Source organism: Pleurodeles waltl, chromosome 9 (genome assembly GCF_031143425.1).
Source record: "Pleurodeles waltl isolate 20211129_DDA chromosome 9, aPleWal1.hap1.20221129, whole genome shotgun sequence".
NCBI lineage: Eukaryota > Metazoa > Chordata > Amphibia > Caudata > Salamandridae > Pleurodeles > Pleurodeles waltl.
In genome coordinates, this window is record NC_090448.1 from 46689631 (window position 1) to 46708955 (window position 19325).

General features: G+C 40.9%; 1 protein-coding gene across 6 annotated transcripts in view; it reads left to right on the forward strand.

Moving 5' to 3' along the window:
- Positions 1 to 2726: 2726 nt before the first annotated feature.
- RPUSD3 (RNA pseudouridine synthase D3) overlaps positions 2727 to 19325 on the forward strand; it is a 51611-nt gene continuing 35012 nt past the window's right edge. The window contains exons 1-5 of one of the 6 annotated variants that reach the window (XM_069206248.1): positions 5094 to 5162; positions 7628 to 7744; positions 8128 to 8217; positions 16942 to 17076; positions 18833 to 18981. In XM_069206248.1, coding sequence (XP_069062349.1) covers positions 16943 to 17076; positions 18833 to 18981 — 283 coding nt within the window. In that variant the 5' untranslated portion in view covers positions 5094 to 5162; positions 7628 to 7744; positions 8128 to 8217; position 16942. The other 5 variants (XM_069206249.1, XM_069206251.1, XM_069206247.1 and 2 more) reach the window with 5 other exon arrangements.

The following is a 19325-nucleotide window of genomic DNA, read 5'->3' on the forward strand; positions in this document are numbered from 1 at the left end:
CACTACGTATTAAAGACATCAAGGATATACACACATTACTATCCTTAGACGACACCAATGATGCACCAACTCATGATGAGATTTTAACAGATCTAGGGTGGGAGAATGCAGATACTTGTCCGAGTGGACTCAAACCTACTTCACGCTTTGTTCCGATATCACCAACAGATAGTACCATCGATCTCTTTTATAATCAGGTAACCAAGGATTTACATCAACTAGAATCACGACATACGAATACGTTTAGAACTATTCCGCAAAACATCACCACTAGGGAGCGTATGGCACTTAATGATCTGGTCCGAGACAAGGACATCATAATAAAAGAAGCAGACAAGGGAGGTAATATTGTTATCATGAATCGGGTAGACTATGTATCGGAGATCGACAGGCAACTACAAAACAAGGAAGCATATTGTAGACTAACCAACAATCACATACCAAGGATTGTTAGGGATATAGAAATCAAACTGTCTACATGGAGGGATATGGGCCTGCTAACGGATCTGGAGTACAAATACCTGTTTAATCCAGCACCGAGTTACCCTTGTATCTATATACTACCTAAGATTCATAAAACAGCTGACTTCCACCCTGGGAGACCGGTCATTTCAGGGATCAACTCCCCGACTGAGAGACTTTCGGAATATATAGATTTATTCCTACAAACGATTGTTCAAAACCTCCCTTCATACATTAGGGATACCAAACATCTACTCTCTTTGATTTCTGATTACCAATGGACAGAGGGACATCTTTTAGTCACCCTGGATGTGACATCTCTATACACATGCATACCCAAAAAATCAGGCATAATGGCCATAAGACATTTTTTGGACAAAAGGGAGGCCACGTATCTGCGACACTCAGATATGCTACTTGCTCTTATACGTCTAGTCATGAATAACAACGTCTTTCTACATGAAGGTGCATGGTATCAACAGACACAAGGAGTGGCAATGGGGGCTAAATTTTCGCCCTCATTTGCCAACCTTTACATGGGATACTATGAGCAACAACACATTTGGCGCAATTGCGCACCGGAATTCACACAACACATAATCTACTGGGGACGATACATAGATGACGTCTTACTGTTCTGGTCCGGAGATCATGCAACATTGGATCAGTTCATTAGTCATCTCAACGCTAACGATTTCAATATACAATTCACCAGTCAATACAGCCCAGTCAGTATAGACTTTCAAGATCTTACTATCTATGTACAGAATGACATCCTTTGCAGTAAACTGTTTAGAAAACCCACAGCGACCAATTCCATTCTACATGCCTCTAGTGCCCATCCGTCTTCCCAAATAAGAGCCATCCCCTTTGGGGAAGCAATAAGGATAAGACGCAATTGCTATGATGAACATGAATTTACCAACCAACTTGACTTACTAAAACAACGATTTCTAAACAGGGGCTATTCGGAAAAGCTATGGGACAAAACAGATAGAAGAATTCGCACTATAGATAGAACTGCACTCTTAACCAATGCAAGACCTAAGAAACTAACCAAAGAGAATAAGGCACTGAGTTTAATTACCCCCTACAGCACTATCAGTTCAGACGTGTTAAAAATTCTAAAAAGGAACTGGCCACTATTATTGGCTGTCAACACCTTGAAAAGTGGCCTCAGTGATAGACCTAATGTCATATACAGTCGGGGACGCACACTAAGAGATCAGTTGTGTCATAGCTTCTTACCTGGTCGCACTAACAATGACTGGATTCCTAAACCACCTCTTGGTTTCTACAAATGTGGCCAATGTATCATTTGTCAATACATTATTGACAAAATTAAAACATTTTGTTACAATACGGGTGTTACGCATCATATCAAACATTTCATAAACTGCAACACCAGATATGTGGTGTATTGTCTGATATGCGTTTGTAATCATATATATGTAGGGAGAACCATCAGACCATACAAGGAAAGGCTACAGGAACACTTTCGAGCAATCAAAAACAACAATAAAGACTATCCGTTTGCTCTACATTTTAATTCTGTACACACACAGCTGAACTTACATTACATTAAAACACATGGTATTGCCACGCTAGGTGGCTGTGCAAGGGGTGGCAACAAAACACTATTACTTAGACAACTGGAAAGTAAATGGATAATCAAGCTGCGGGCAGTGGAGGAGGGACTAAACAAGGAAAAAGATTTACATGTTTTTTTGTAATTGTTACTTGATAGTTTTCATAATAACAACATATGCAATACTATGTTAGTAAATATGCGGAGTTAAGATATGATATTTTCAAAGAGGATGCTTCATAATGATTTGCGACATTATGCATTGCTAATAAATATATGTACATAGTATTGAGTAACATAGTATGTTGTATGTGGATAACATTGTAACAATGTCTGGGTTTACGTTCTGGCCATCAACAATTACCCTCAGATTAGGATTTATATTCCCCAACACATAAGCATGTGGGTCACAATTCAGTATCTCTCTTCATTTCTACTTTTTCACGCTCTCACTGTTTGTTTTTTACACAACTTATACTCCACATCTTTTAGTTAGTTGTTATATTGAGATACTTACTACCATTGATTTCCATTTATCCATGGTGCTTTATGTCCATTCTAAGATGGCCACCACCAAGATCGGCAATCTATTTGTCCCTTTTCCATTTCCATCGCTCTTGAAACTATAAAACTGGTTCAAACCAGCACGAGCGTTTCTGACCACTACAAACAAGAAACGGGATCGAACACACGACTGGTAGGAATCCATGTCCGTTTTACCTAAATTTTTAACAATATTCTCTATTGTTTAACTAACGCTAGACATTATGTTTCTTGATAAACCAACCGTTATTTCTCTGCCGCCCTGGCCAATATATTTGGCTTTAAGATGTGCTAGTTGCTTAAATACAATACGGAAAAGAATGCTCACAGTATTGTGCTCGCTTTTCTCCTTTTTTTTTTTTTCTCCCTCCACGTTTTCAACATACGTTCTTGGCACTTCTCTAAATAGATTTGACTCGTGAATAACATTACCGTTTGTTTCTTCGAATATGGGAAGTCACAAACTCCTTGAATCTTTACGATTTGACTGTATTGCAGACAGCAAGACAAAATAAGAGGATACATATTAAGCTCAATGCCTCCATATTTTACTGCATTTATAAATATGCTGTGTACATGTTTTTCTAAAGGCTTTACCGTTGTTAGTCAGATTTGTATGGCAACAACATAATGGACACTCCATGTGCGGGTGATTTAATTTCAAGCTCTATATATTTATTTTCTCCACTTTGGCAATTTGTTTTGAATATTCCCTAGGAGGGAGATAGGACCAATATGCTATGCTGCATTTGAAGATCGAATCCTATTAGTGTATATTGTTCACTTTATTCTTACCATCATATCAGCAGAGGGATGTCTTTGTAGTATGAGCACACATACCTTTTCTCCAGATATAGAAGGACATATCACTCACCTCTAGATCGTTACTGTATATGATGTCATTATTTTCATTACTCATCTTACTAGTATAAGGCACTGAGCTTTTCTTTTGATTATTTTCTTTTCTCAGTTGGACTTATCATGGTCCTGGTACAAACCTTGATTCATTACCAAGGTGTACCGTCAAATATATATTGATAATCCACACATGTGATAAGCAACTTCTACACCGAATATTACTAGACGACCACATTGTGACACAGATCAAATAACTTACAGTCTTTAATGAGGTATGATTCTTTAGTATAATTCTTGGTGGTTCTTTTACTGCTTCTATATAGATATCTTCTCTCTTCCTCTCGTTTGTTCGCCACTAGGGTCACTGATATGCATTTTTGTAATCTTGTACACTGGGTGACTCAACGACTCACTCCATAAAATTCTTCATCTATGGGCTATATCCATTCAGCATGCCTATTATTCCTTTCTCTAGCAATCTAGGCGAGCACCGATCGGCTATTTGCTAACCCACCTGACACAAAAGGAGGGGTACAATTTTTTTTTTGGGTAATGGCAAAGATCGTACACTAGACATTGGAACTATTGGCTGACCATGATATGTTTTGGATATTGTTTCACAGCCTTGAAAAAGTTGTTTTCACGACGAAACACGTGTCGGCTGTATATACATGGATTGGTACAACGTTTGCTGTTTTCATTGAACACCCAAGAAGAATAAAGGACTTACATTTGGAATGCTTGGATGTGCCGTGGTTCTTTCAACTTAACACATTTGCTGATAGGTGAAAAGTCGGGTTAGGAGTTTACAACGCTATCAGCTCTAACATGAGCAAACGTGAGACCCTTTGCATTGCAAATGCTTGTTTTTTACATGGTGTGTGGGTATGGAGTCCTTTGGATCTGCATTCAATGTTTATATTTACCCCACAGTAATGACTTCTAATGAAGAAAAGAAGAGAATCCATAATCTGAACCCTCTGTGTCCTTAATAGAATTGAAAATTCCTGTTCACGACTGTTGTAAAACTTTCAGTTCATGTTGAGGAGGCATGTAGTGTGTTACAAGGCTGGGATCACACTGGCCACAATGCACCCTTTTGCTTGGTGCGGAGCCAGGATATCAATAAAGTCTGCCACAGCACTTATGTTCAGTGCATCCAGATACTGTCCACGTTTGTTTGGCCTCGCGGTGCGCCTTCACCACAGATTACAGTAATTAATTGAAGGGTCACAGCAGGAAGCTATTCATTTCTGCTTCTCCTTGCAATAAACTCCCCTAAGAGTACTTAACTTCCCTTCAGTGTTGTACTTGTATGCGTTAGAAAGGTCCACCCATTTAGACAACATGCGAACAATCAAGGATCGTTTTGCTGTTGAGATTGAAATAATATTTTTATAATCTTTACTAGAGAAAACATTGCAAGTGGACCTGCCTTATTGGCAGGACCTTGGGCTCAGTCCCTACTGTCAGCAACATAACCCACTCCAAGATGGCCGCCGAGATGAACAAGGTGCACAGGGACCCTGCATGGAGCAGGACCTTGGGCTCAGTCCCTACTGTCAGCAACATAACCCACTCCAAGATGGCCGCCGAGATGAACAAGGTGCACAGGGACCCTGCATGGAGCGCACGCGGGCACTGTTCGTAACACAACTGGCTCGGTGATTCGGTTCCGGGTCGTATGGGAGAGGGCAGGACAAACATACAGGTGAAGATGTCCTGAGGCCATGCCCCGCTGTTTTTTTTAATTATAAATATCCGTATTTGTTATACATAATTACAAACTTGTACTTGGACTTTCAGACACAGGGAGGTGGTTCTGCGCCCTAAAAAGAGAGGAGACAAAGCGAGAGTTCACAGTCAGTAGTTTATACGAAGAAGTCCTATTTGAGATTGACAGGTGTGATTAACTTGTGGGGTTGTACTGCGGCATATGCTGGGCAGTTTGACTTTGTTGGAAAGTGCTGGGGATGCTTGAAGATGGATTTTGTGTAGTAGTGGACGTGCTCTGAAGAATATTAGGTCCGCTAGACCAGTTTTACTTTGCTTTGCATTCTGGGACTTGTAGTCCTCATTTTATAATTGTATGACCAGGCTGCAGGTACTGGAAAGCAAAGCAAAAACCTGGACCGGGTGAGGTAACGTAGGAAGGTAAGGCTAAGTAAGTCACGTGTTTGTCGTGCCCCGGTGTTTTTTGAAGGGTGGAAGGTATCCAAACTTCTGACACTAGTAGACACGGTGAGATACAGAACTCTCGAGGCCCCCGGTTTATGCGTGACTATCTCATCCACTCCATATTTTTTTCATTGCATTCGGTGCTTGTAGTCCTGTTCATACTCAGACACACAGAGATGTACCAGGAGACCAGGGCACAGGAGACGTGGATAGAAAGTAACAGAAATCGGGAAAATGGACACAGGGCGAAAGGAGCACGCCAGAAAGGCAGATGCAGGAATACATGGGGCGATCTGGGACCAGGGTCGTTCTGAGGCGTGTAAAGGGGACGCATGAGCGCAGTAACCAGAATGTGTACCAGAGTTTGTGATTTACACATCTTCCTCCACCTTGGACAAAGCCGCAGGACAATTTAATGTTTGTCAAGTTTACCAAGTAACGATGAAGGACTTAGTTTCCTATACCGGGATTTTGACATCATGACTAGCAGATCCCACAGATTTTTGTAGTGAACACGTAACTCATTGAAACATCTTTCCAGCATTGCAGGCATGGAACCGGTATAAAGACGTCTATGAATAAAGTAGTGGCTTTTAGTAAAATCCAATAAAATAATAATTATAATTGGAAAACATGTAGCACAGGCTGTGTTAAAGATGCACATTATACGCGTATGTTAGAGAAACAAGAGGCCCGTTTTAAATAAATAATTGGGTGTTTTTTTTTTATATTTCGTAGAACGGGAGCTGGAGCCAAGCACTTTGATTTGTCTTGGTGATGTAGGGTCGAATCAGCATTACTTTGTGTTTGCAGAAATATCGTGACCATTCGGATTCATATTAAAAGAACGATTCCTATATCTGGGCCTGTATAGTCTATAGGTGATTAGGATACGATAAATGTGTTCATTGTCAAGTGTAGGCAGAGGGAGTAGCTGGCACCTAGGAATGGTTTAGGGCGGTTTAGTCTTTGAGCTGCATAATGTCCTTGATGTTGGAATACTTAAGTGAAGTTCAGTATCTTTTTGATATTGGTTCATCTTGATATGGTTTTCAGCCATTCCTTCAGGTGGCTATGTACACATGTTGAAAACCATGGAGAAGAGGTTGCATCATTGAGGTATTCTGCAGAATAGTGGTCACTGCTGGGATCTGGGAGGTTCCATCTAGACGAGCAGCTGCCAGTGAACAGATAGTAGAACTATTATAATACATACCTAAAGTGTACACATTTTGAACAGTGTTGATTGTTGCTTGATGAAGGCTGCCGAAGCGCAAATAAGATTTGTTACTGCAGACTTTTTTCAGATTTCTAAAATGTATTGTGCTTGGTGGGGGCAATATTTTTTATCATCGTTCTTCCAGACAGTGGAATGTACTGTCAACTGGGTTGCATTATGATTGAAAACTCTTTTAAGCCAGTCTAATTTATCTTCCTCTTCTGCTACCCTGTATCCTTTCGCAACAGGACTCCCTAATAGGTGGTTAGTTAGCACCAGTGCTTAATTTGTAAATAAAAAGGTGCCAGTGCCCAAAGCCTTCCTCTTAAACACGCGGCTGCTGCAATTAAGTGTGTGAACATGGAATACTGAGATAGCGTAACCCTTAAGCCATCTCTGGCCTCTTCAGTCCATATAAAGCCACTCCCTGCCCCTTCAGCTCACTCTTGCAGCTTTCTACTTTCTTCCTTTGTGAAGCGTTTTTATTTTTCCTTTCAACCGTCTTTCCCTTATGTGTCTTTTGCTCGTAGCAAATTCTTGAGGCAGAAGAATAAGCCCCGGCCCTAAAAAATAAGTGCCGGTGCCCCGCATCGGAAACAACAAACACAAATTAAGCACTGGTTAGCACGCCTCAGGAGATTCATTCATTCATGCAAGGATCAGCATTTCCTGTGATATTAAGGACATCTCTTTCGGCTTGTTTGGCCATTGTCTCAGTGCTGTCATGACGTGCGTCACATAGGGATTACCTCAGTCCTCTACCACTCTGTCACTAGCAGGTGCCACCTGGATCCTGATGTTAAGAAAGTGGAGTGGAATGGACGAGTGACGGATGGGTCTAGAGAAATGCAGACAGTCTTTAGCAATCTTTCAATCTAAAATCATCACCTAAAAATGTAAGTAAAGAAAGAAAACCTAAAATGCTAAGAATAATCTTGAACACCTCATCTCTTTTGCGGAGACTCTCCAAAATTAAAAAAAGTTTTTAGTTCTCCAGTGGTTCTTATGATGCTCACAAATATCTTCATGTCGTACAAAGAATATGTCTCCATTATGCAGCGTCATTTGGTAGATCATCACCCTTGACCAGCTTAGAAAATGCCTTGGAGACAACCTCTCTCCTTACTTTTTTTGTGAAACATTTGATACCTTGTAGAGTCTTGATGCATTCTAGCTTTCAATATGGCGTTTCTTTTGCCTTGCCTTTACATGCCCGAGTGAGATTCACTCTGTAATTAATTGTAAGAACTAGCCTTAAATTTTCTTCTTTGCATTTTAGGCATTGTGGCTGAAGCTAATCGGTAAATGATGCTGCCTACGATGTAGGCCCTCAGTGATTTACCTGGAACTTGGAAAGACCACCCACAAGGTACGTTACATGGTTTCTCTTCTTTACAAAGGAACGTAAGGGCTCAGGACATGGCTTATTAGAGCGCCATCCAAAACACCCCCCTTGCATTCTTGCAGTTCTTGGAACTCCTGCAAGACAACAGAGTCCTGCTCTTCACAAAAGTTATGTCTTTGTATGATCCATGCACCCTGTGTGGTTTTTAAATAAGTCTTGATTCAGGAGAGTATTGATGCTTGTGTATGCAACATATGAGCCAGGTTTAATGCTCCTTTTGAGGTTGGTTGAGATAGTAATGTAATTTGTAATTGTATATTGCTTTCTACCTCTAACAAGGGGTTGAAACGTTTTTCAGCGAGTAGCACGCTTCCCCGGAACCCAAAATGGATTAGTGATGGGTTAGTAAAGAGTAATATAAGTTGGTAATTCGAGTCGTGTACATGGGACTATGTTAGTTGGATTTAATAGGATGATGGAGAAATAGGAGGAAAGAGTCTAGAAAGTGGTATTTGGGAGATCATGGTAGTAAAATGAGGTTTGGGATGAGTCAAAGGAGGGATAGATAAGGGAAGAGTCTAGAAAGTGTCAATTTGGGAGATAATAGTGGTAAAAGGGAGGTATGGGATGAGTCAAAGGAGGCGTAGACAAAGGAAGGGTCTAGGAACAGGTATTAGGGAGATAAAAGTAGTAAAAATGAGGTTTGGGATGAGTCAGTGGAGGGATGGATGAGGAAAGAGACTAGCAATTGTTAATGTGGGAGATCATGGTACTAAAAGGAGGTATGGGATGAGTCAAAGGAGGGAAAGAGGAGGTAAGAGTCTAAAGGTTATTAGGGATATAGTAGTACAATGATGTTTGGGATGAGTCAGAGTGGAGTTAGAGGGTATATTGAGAGAGTTATAGGAGGGGATACAGAGTAGAGCATTGGAGAGAGTGGAAGGCCTTTTTTTCCTTCAGTAGGAGTAAATTAATACATAGATACAAAACTACACAGAAAGGTGTACATGGAAAATAATAAACCAATATAAAGTTTTATTATATAAAGTTCCATATGTGCATGTATGTATACATAGTTAAAAAATCTAACTTTCAAATGTTGCTATACATAAAGTTCATTTATTAGTCTTTTTGTGTTAATTGTTGTGGGGCATTTTCAGGCCTCGAAAAATCTACTCACCCACTTGCTTTGGCAAGTCATATTTTATCAGATCAAGCTATTTTTAGGGCCTACTCGCCCCTTCTTGCAAGTTAATAGAGCACAGGTGTTCTGTTCAATCAGAAAGTGAAGGAGCAATAAAGACCCTTTTAAATCATTGTCACATTTGCACTGTGTTCAGAGACAGAGGTTTTTCTTCTGACTGTAGAGTTCCAAGATTTTGTAAGGTGAACCATCTGATCTGCTCTAAAATGTATGAAATGAAAAGCTGTACGGTGTTAGGTTTTCCTAACACACAACATTTAAATACCTAAGTCAACTGTACAAACATTTCAAAATATGTCAGATGTGTGAAAGCCCATTTTTGCACTTCTGTGTGATAAAAAATATTTTAATAAGATGAAAACAAATCAGAACACTTTACTTGGTGATGTGCAAATGATAAACATGTTTTCTGAAACCCAGATTTCACAGATTATTGTTAATGCACTATATAGTTTTATCAGTAATGCTGCAAGTTAATGAAAAGGTTTTTGGACATTTTCTTGGAAATGTACCGTCTGTAAATGACAGTGTGCTCCCACATCATTCTTTAGTAATATATTTATTAAAAGTGAGTGTTTATCCAGAAAGTGAGAAACTCCTGCCGTGATGGCAATGTTATTAGTAAACTAACAGACAAGTCATAGATCATGTGTACCCTATATATTGGCTAGATTCTTATTATACATGGAGTAAACATTTAGTCTATTTTATTCAAACAAAAGAGGTTTTTTTGTATAGCAGAAATGCTGAATTCGCATAATTGATGGTGCATTCATGTGAGAATGAAGAAAGAGGTGACTGTAAAATACAATATTTGCCTAGGATCACACAATTTGAGACATGTTAACGGGTTAAGTATGTCACAGTTAAGTTGAGTAGATTATTCCAGTTACTCCACCTGCAAGTCTAGTTACATTTTTATAATTTTTGGAGGCCTGATTTGATGCATTTTTTGTTTATTTATTTGTATTTCATATTTTCCCCAATAGTTTAGTAGTGAAGCACTTATAGATACAATTGTTATGATTATATTTACACGTTGTGATAGTTAAAATAAAACAGAGACCCATAATCATATAATCAAATGACTTGTATGTAAACTATGCAGTGACCGATATACACATTAAGCATAAACTATATATATATATATATATATATATATATATATATATATATTAACCAAAAGTAATATGTACATTTGTTAAGCAGTCCTATAAGAATCTCTATATATTTTTAAACCATAAGAGTATAATATGTACAAAGAAATACAAATACCCAAATGGTTAACATATAATCAAATTATATATGTTTTCATACACAGGCATATGCTGTACATTTGTGTTTTGAGTATGCTTGTAATGTAGGAAAGAGCCAACTCTTGAGTAGTTTTCTGAAGATAAGATAGTTGTCTGTGGATGTTTTGTTTGGGCGTGATGAATTCCATAGTTTGGCTGTTTGAAGAGACAAAAATGTACCACCCATGTTTGTTTTCCCTGTTCACTGGGGTCTTGAGGCGAGGTGCCATTCTGGAGCAGAGGTTTCTTTGTTGTATGTATTTGGTGATTTTATTCCTGATGAAAAGTGGGCATGATCCATGTATTGCTTTGTGGGTGATAACATAGCAGCTTGAAGGTGGATCTTCTGGGAACCGGTAATCAATGTAGGGCCCACAAAGCAAGAGAGATGTGGGCTCGTGGCTTTACATGTAGTAGTCGTGTGGCAGCAGAGTTCTGAATTTGTTGCAGTCTTTGCTGTGTTGGTGATAAATAATACATTTTCTAGCTTGCGCATCAAGAATTTTCATTTCAGTTAAGGAGACGGAGGCGAGGATTGTGCTTCTCTTTCTTTACTGAAGAATAGAAAGCAGCCAATTAAACACAAAACTACTCATCCCAAGATACCGAGTAGTCCATACTAACATCCAGTCGTATGCCTTTCCCCTATACATATGTGTGCAAAACTACACAGTCCTTCCTCTTTCTTTGCAATCAACCGGAACATATCAACCTGACTCCTCAGAACTGGAATCCAAAGGAAGGCGGGAACCGTAGACCTCTCCAACCAATTTCTGCCAACCGGGACCAAAGCAAGAGCTGAAAACTTCTCTGAATCTCTCGATCTTTCTTGTAACTTTATTGTCGGAACCTAGGACAAACGACAAACATACAAATAATACTGGTTCTGACAAATGGATCAACGGGTGGGTATATCAAAAAGCTCATTATGGTTTAATGTATAGATACAAACATTTATTCACAACAATATGCGATGTCTGTCATTTTATGGGCGTGATAATCCTCGCCTCCGTGTCCTTAATAGAATTGAAAATTCTTGATGCGTAAGCTAGAATTTTTTTAAATTCTATGTCAGGACCAGAGGCATCGGACTATGCTAGTTCAAAGCTGCTCAACTACAGTTGATGCCACATCAACAATAGATTTATGATAAAATACCTTGAAGGTAGAATCTGAAAACCAGTCTGCCGCTGCCATTATGTCCTCTAAACAAGAACCTGTTCAAAACGCCTTTGAGGCCATAGCTTCACGGACGGAATGTGCTCCGAACTTGGAAATATCAATCCCAGTCTCCCCTAACAACCATCTGACCCATCTGGCTAACATAGCTGGAGATACTGGGCCAAAAGGACTCTGTAATGAAATCAATACTTGTCCCTGGACATCTCGACGAATCTCACGAGTACAGTCCTCATAAGCCTTCAAGCACTTGACTACATATAGTTTATGATTATGAGGAAAGGCTTGATGAGAAATACATTTAGGTGCTGTTTTCATACATCTGGAAACAGTGAAAGAAACTCCAGAAGGAGTAAATACTCTACCTGCTAAGTCTAGCGCAGGAATATCCGAGACACAGCAACAAGAACTCAGACAAAGAAGCAAAGTAAGCTTTGCACACAACTGCTTGTGAGAGGTCCTCATTACAAGGTCAGACTCTCAAAAAATGTAAGACAACATCTACGTCCCATAAAGAAGAATATCTTATTGGAGGAGGCCTAAACATCCTGATGCCCTGCAGCAACTTGCATACTAACGGATGTTCTCCTACAGGCTTACCCTCCAAATGGGGATGTCCCGTAGAAATTATGGCCTGAAGTTATTAATGATTCAATAAGCCAGACCCAGGGAAGCTAATTCTGTGTGGTTCACCACACTAACAGACCCATCTCTTTCAAGATGATTCATATCGTTTATGTGTGGAAGGGGCCCAGGATTAGGAGAAGAAAAACATTGCGTTGTCTGAAACTCCTTGCACTTGCCATCGTCACCAGAAAGTCTCCATGCTATGCGGGATAACTGCCCCGCTATTATCAAAGGATGGGGCACCCCTGCAGGACCCAGAAGCAGAGAGGGATCGAAAGGGTTGCGAATCGCTCGTGTACACGACATTGCCATTGCCACAGGAAACTACGGTTGAGCTTTCCAAATGGGCGTCACCAAAATAATCTCCGCTACCTTCCTTCTCACCTGAGAGAGTACTCTCTGAATCATGGAAAATGGGGGAAATGTATATAGCAGCCCCGTCCTCCATGATTGGAGGAAGGCATCTGATCCTGCTGCAAGGGGATCTGGTCTCCAGCTGAGAAACCATGGCAACTTGGTATTCAGTCTTGACGCAAATAGGTCTACTGAACATGGACCTCAAATTGGTTCAGGCTGTGAAAAACCTGCAGATTGAGATTCCAATCGCTGCCATCCTTCAGGAAGCAAGAGTTCCAGTCTGCCACCAGATTGGCGCATCCCAAGATATACTCCGCTGTCACCGAAATATGATGCAGGAGACAAAATAGCCAGAATTCCTTGGCTATTTCCACAAGAACTCGTGATGTGGTACCGCCCAGGTGAATGATATATCACACTGATGAAATGTTGTCCATGCGAAGCAGGATACAACTCCCTTTGCATGGAGAAACAGATCGAATTGCAAACGCTCCAGCTAGCTGCTCCAGAAATTGATATGGATTCCCAGCTCCTCTGGGGCCCAGTGGTCCCCTGTTTCCACTGATCTTTATCTTGCTCCCTAACCCCACCGGCTGGCATCCGATTCTATTACTACTTCCAGAGGCAAAAATGGCTGTGCCATTCCATGCATCCATGTGGTCCAGCCACCAGGTTATCTCCGCTCTGGCCTTGTCGAACAGCAGAAATTGTTCCGAATAGGAGAGCCCTTTGCGAAGATGCAGAAACTTCAATCGCTGAAGAGCCCTGTAATGAAGAGGACCTGGAAATATCGCCTGGATAGAAGAGGCCAAGAGACCCACCAGGCGAGCAGGTGTCCTCAATGATATAGTCGGAGAGGCAAGGGCTTTCCTCAGCTCTTTCTTGATCGAGTTCCACTTCATCAGGGGAAGCAATAATAAGGTTTTGATAGAATCTGCTTGCACACCTAAGAATTCTGTAGGTTGAGATGGGATCAGAATTGACTTGTCTGAGTTTATAAGGAAGCCCAGGTCCTGAAGAAGCTGCATCATCCACGACAGATGCCTCAGGACTAGCTCTTCGCTCTGAGCCTTGATCAGAATATCGTCAAGATAAATAATGAGGCGGATGCCTCTGTCTCTGAGGAACTGCACTACCGGCCGCAAAAGCTTGGTGAAGCACCAAGTGACCGAGGATAGACCAAAAGGGAGCACGGTGTACTCATACCATTGGCCTTGACAACTGAACTGAAGATACCATATGTGCGGACCATAAATTGGAACTGTAAGATACGCGTCTTTGAGGTCTAGTTGCCCTAGGAAATCTCCCTCTTGCAAAATACCTTGCAACAGATGGATACCTTCCATCTTGAAGTGATGGTAGATAATCCAAGAGTTGAACTCTCTCAGGTTGAGAACTAGTCGTGAGCCCCTGCCTTTCTACTAGATTGTGATGATAAATCCTGAGGGATGCGGGGTCGTGTTTCTTTTGCTTGAATTGCGAGTTCCAGAATCTTCGTAATAGGACCGGAAATATCCAGGAGGTTATCCTGACATCCCTTCCCTGCACTGTACAGGCCCTTCTTAGGGTCCTTAGTGAATTTTTTAAATAAAGGTCGCCATATTAGGGTCTAATTTGGGAGTATCCGCCACCTTACCTAGAAGAGACGGGTGGGGACATTCTGACCGTAGAGTGTTGCGCACATCGCGGTAAAACCCCTTCCTCAATGTGCCCTGCACATAATGTGCCACTTCAGCGCAGGGAATCCACTCCGTGAAAAGAGGGTGGATAATATTTTCAGGGTCAGATGCCATTGTATTTTGCACCAGAATGTCCTCCTCTAGGTTGCGAGACCTACGTTTACGTTTACCCGAAGGTTTAGGATCGTCCTGTGCTTGATCTGAGTTGGATGCCTGGGAGTAAATAGAGAGAGGCGCCTCCTTTTTCTGTGTAGAGGACCCTGGAAAGGATCCAGAAGAATCAAATAATGCAAAGGGCCCATACTTATAGTCTTTAAGGACAGACGCAGCCATGTGCGCAAGAATCTCAGTGGAAGAAATTGCTCCTAGAGAGGCTCTCTGGGTAAAGCCCAATCAGATGCTAAAACAAAGGCTCACAGTTTCTCTCTTGATATCAAATTACATTGCTTCCAATAAATATGGTTGGTAAAAACCTGGTTTAAATGACTGCATTACTAAACTAGCATGTATTGTAGATCAACAAGTATTTAGAATTTGTGAAGACTTCATTCATAGATTTTTAAATAATAGATTTGAATAGAGCTGGTGAAGTTCTCCTCCCTAACGACCTTGTATATCTAATGAATCTCTAAACCTAGAGACAGGTGACATAAAACCTATTTACTGTAGAACACATGCTCAGCAGCTCCTGCCAAAATACTGCAGCCAGAGTTCTTTCACCCCCTTTCTGCTGCAAAGCCAGAAGCGCAAAGCAGAACATTGACACTGTAAACGAGAGCCGCAAGTGCTTAGCTGATTTTATTTTAAATGTATTTTATAATGATAAGGTGAAATTAGTGTGTCTTAAGTGTCAAAGGAGTTAGCTTTATCTACTTTTGGGGATTGTTGAGGGCTAAATAAAGATGAGATATGTCTCATTAGGTAGGGAGGAAGAAATCTTAAGAGGATGTTTTTCACATAACTGTAAGATCCAAATAGCAATGACTCCCTATGTTCTGACCTCCTAGATAATGAACTCCCTCCCCATCAGTTTACGCCCTTGCAAAAGTTGGGTGTTTTTAAGATGACTAGAGAGGAGAAAGTTTTCAAGACACATAGGTGGTATGAAGGGGAAATAGTCGTTCTAGAGAAGTGCAGACATATGTTGCAAAGTACTATCAGGTGGATGTTATCGGTTACAATGGAGAGAGTTCTATCCCAGCATCAGTGTCTGAAGATGCAAGACTTCATACTTTTTAAAAACTTTAAATGTATGCGTTATTGTGATTGTCATCTGAAGTTAATCGAACCAGATGGATGGGTGCCTGCTCAGTGACAAAAACTCACACCTCACTTGTGCTCTAACCTTGCACCCTCACGAGGTCAATACAGTGAGTTCCTTTGATTACCACAGTGAAGCCTCCTGTTATCCAAATGCATCAGAAAAGCTTGGTTTGTGGTGCAAAATGCATTAAATATAACCACCAAGGGTGTGGGGTGGTGAGCGGCCACCGGCATGTAGGTACTCTCCTCGGTAATCCCTTTGGAGTGAGTGTGACTACAAGGGAATACCCCTCCCCCGGCGCTAGCCAGGCCAGAGGCCATCCACCCCCGACTCCGGGCCATTACAGACCTACCACACCATGAACCACCTGTTCAGGTAGGCCCTTCAATATTCACTTTGAGCACTTCACTTATTGTTAGTGCTCCGGGATCCTAGACCCTGACGAATGCCCCTGACCCACCAGCACTTTGAGAGGGCAGAAGCATGTTGGTCATACGTATTCCTTTTTAGACTCTAAGAGACATTATTCTCAAGTGAGCCTCCTCCCCTGTTCTTAACCTTACCAACATGCACCCCCATTAAAATGTAACTAGTAGCAACTGGTGACATGTATGGTCATTTTATCTCCACCTCATCTGGATCCCTGTAAATTATCCAGTCAGTTAAATTTCAGCACTCCCTCTGGTTCTTTTAACCAAGAGGTTCAGTTCCCCCCAAGTAGTATCATCTTACTTGGGTGGGGCTAGGTGGTCAAATCATGAAGCAAGACACTATTATGTGTGTGAGACCACCTAGTCCGAAAGGGAACTCCCCCCTCCCACCGTAGGACAACACAGCCTTCCATCCCTGGGACACTCTTCACCCTTGTTTTCTCCATCCCGTATCTCAAGGCGACCCAAGTGATACCGCCTATTGAGGGAACACTGACCCAGTTCCACCCTCAACCCCTACTACCCCACACCTTTAGTGGTTATATAGATTTCTCTTGGGAGGTGTTGTGGGATAGCAACACTCCCAGCACTCTCTTTTCGTGTTCTATATATATGCAAAATGCATTAAAGCCGTTACTATTAAGCAAGTGCTGCGTTGCCATTTAACAGCACTTACTTCCACCTTTTTTTACATGATTATTTTTTTCCATAGGATGAATTGTTTCAAGTATTTACCAGCGGCTGGTAGAACATGGGTGATTGTGGTGCGATGCCTCCGCCATTCATTTGGTTCCAGCGGTACGCTGCAATCAACTTCTGCCCATACAGCAACTAACAGAATCTCCAAGTAAGTGTAACTGAGAACATAGAAGGCTTTCTGCGTCCACATTACCTGTGGGATTATGGTGATATCTGATTACTCATGTTTCCTATATCTCTGCAAGCTTGAATTACTTTACAGAAAACGTACATTCCCAATAGCATTTTTGAGGAATGGACGAGGACAGCGTAGTGAATACAGAGAAATCGTGATTTCTCCATTTTAGATCAAATGATAGTTATAAGCCATGTGTCTGGAGTCCCATTTGTGCAAGGTCAGCAGGCATGCAAGTGTTTTATTCAACAATGACTGGCATTTCAGTAAGCTGGTATTGAAGTACTGTGTATTGCATGTAATAATTGGAGTTGTGGTGAGTGCTGCAAACTGTTCTTTTCATTGGCCCATCTTTGAGTTAAAGTTGTGGGTTTGTGACAGTATTCATTCCTGTTGACTCTGACGCGATGGGCACCAGGACTGGCTATTTATGTGGTTTGACCACATTCAGCCACACACAGACTGTAGAGCTCCTCTTAGGAGTCTTTCTCCTCAAGAAACCTCTGTCCTATACGTAATGCAAGGCATAGTGTGAATTGCATCCAGAAATCACACATCTGACTGCTTTCAGCACGGCCATGGTGACATGACTCGCGCATCGATTATCGCCAGGCTTTTAGTCCGCAGCAGTGACCTATTCACTGGTACTTTAAGCTGCCTTGTCATTTTTTCAGTTTGCAAGGCTTCCCCCTTTCATTGTTCTATTGTGGTTTTCTTTTCTTTCTTTTTTTGTACTCCTCAACAGAGTTACAGGGCATCTTTCTGCTAAGGTGTGTGTTTAACGAGGATTGTGCAAACAAGACATAAGCCTCGCTGTCTCTCCATCCCAACTTTGATTGTTATTGTAACTAAACATCTAAACCCGGCTTTTCAGTACACACAAATGCATTTTTGATTGAACAAGCAGTCCAAAAGAAGAGATAGAGTGACTTGACTTAGTTCAGACTGTACTCTGGCCATCTCTCTAAAAATGTCACATTACACAGTAGGATCCTTAAAAATTAAACCTATGCATGATATTCCTGATGCATTTTCACATTGACAGATAACATGGAAAGGAAAAACAAATGTTTTATGACATTGCAAATATGAGGCAAATTGTTTTTCTTGCTTTGGTGGGGTGGGGTAGGAGAGGAGAGGGCCCTCTTGGATTCCATATGCCTTTCCTGGCCTTGTCGTTTACATACTTCAGAAAGGCAACTGTCCAGTTTGCTTCTTGCTTTCATGACATCATGAAAAAGAGGAATGTCTTGTGAACTGGCTTACTCTTTTATCATAGATGTATAAATATAGGATAATCAAAAATTGAGTTACTGTATTTTTATATTTTGTATTGTGTTTAAAAAAAAAAAAAAAAAAAAAAATCTTTTGTTCAATGGACAAATGCTTCTGAAATCTTTTCCTCTAATTAAATCCACCTGTCCAACTTACTCTTTAAATCATTTTTAAAGCCAAGCCTAAGAGCATTAATATGTTTTTTGTTTAGCTATATTAAAACTGCTATTGTCTCGCAACAATGATAAAGTAAAACATAAAGTAAAACTCGTTTTTTTCTGGGGAAAGTATCTTTGTTATTCACCCAACAAGTACTGACAAACAACAATAAAGCTCTTAAATTGTTAACTTTAAGGTTTGTTAGGCAATCCTCGTTTTTTTCTCTTTATAGTAGAATAGCATATATTTTCTCTATCCCTAACATTTTTCAAATATTGGTTTTGTTGATCTGCAGGAATGCAACCAAGCTACAGACTGATAAAAGGCTGGTTTCCCCAGTGGTGAGTAGCAGCATCTTGAAGGAACCTGGCATCACCGACCTGAGGAAGCTGACGAAGGATGACCTGGTGGAACTACTAGCAAACAGCGTTGTATATAAGGAAGGTATGGCTTCTGTAAACATCTAGAGGTATGTCACAAACTTACTGAAAGTATCCATCACCAATGCTAGAGTTCCAGTCCCACTATCATATGTCCGTGCCAGCCATTGTGGAGCCTGACAATCAGCTAACCATAGGACAGTTTCAGAACACTTGCACTCACTCACAATCTTGTTGTGCATGAAGAGGCATCTATAGGTTTATATGGATTGGCACATTCTTATCTGCGATTACTAGTCCGGGTCTGAATGCCATCGACGTATTAGGCAGAATCTCGTCATTGTGCTTCATTAAGACAGGTATGCAGCGATTCTGCTTGAGCCCTAGGCATGTGGCATAGTTGATTAC